Source organism: Fulmarus glacialis, unplaced genomic scaffold (assembly GCF_000690835.1).
Source record: "Fulmarus glacialis isolate BGI_N327 unplaced genomic scaffold, ASM69083v1 scaffold19870, whole genome shotgun sequence".
NCBI lineage: Eukaryota > Metazoa > Chordata > Aves > Procellariiformes > Procellariidae > Fulmarus > Fulmarus glacialis.
Genome location: NW_009187382.1, coordinates 16,711 through 17,081, shown reverse-complemented (window position 1 = coordinate 17,081; position 371 = coordinate 16,711). Strand labels below are relative to the sequence as shown.

The following is a 371-nucleotide window of genomic DNA, read 5'->3' as shown; positions in this document are numbered from 1 at the left end:
GTCCTGCAGGTCTTCTTCCCCTTCAGCATCCAGCTCTACCCCCGCGAGTTCCCCGGCCACGACCCCCGCGACTGCCCCCGCGACGTGGGCAAGGCGGCGGCCCTGCGCCTGGGCTGCATCAACGCCGAGTACCCCGACTCCTTCGGGCACTATCGCGAAGCTCGTTTCTCCCAGACCAAGCACCACTGGTGGTGGAAGCTGCACTTCGTCTGGGAGCGGGTGCGGGCGCTGCGGGAGCACGCCGGGCCTGTCCTCTTCCTGGAGGAGGACCACTACCTGGCGCCCGACTTTTACCACGTCCTCAAAAAGCTCTGGGCCCTGCGTGAGCAGGAGTGCCCCGAGTGCCAGATCGTCTCCCTGGGCACCTACAG

General features: G+C 67.1%; 1 protein-coding gene across 1 annotated transcript in view; it reads left to right on the top strand.

Moving 5' to 3' along the window:
• Positions 1–3: 3 nt before the first annotated feature.
• The window catches only part of MGAT2 (mannosyl (alpha-1,6-)-glycoprotein beta-1,2-N-acetylglucosaminyltransferase), a gene marked incomplete at its 5' end in the record, with an annotated part of 824 nt that continues 456 nt past the window's right edge, over positions 4–371 (top strand). Inside the window, one exon of the mRNA XM_009575032.1 lies at positions 4–371. Within this exon, the coding sequence (XP_009573327.1) occupies positions 4–371 (368 nt within the window).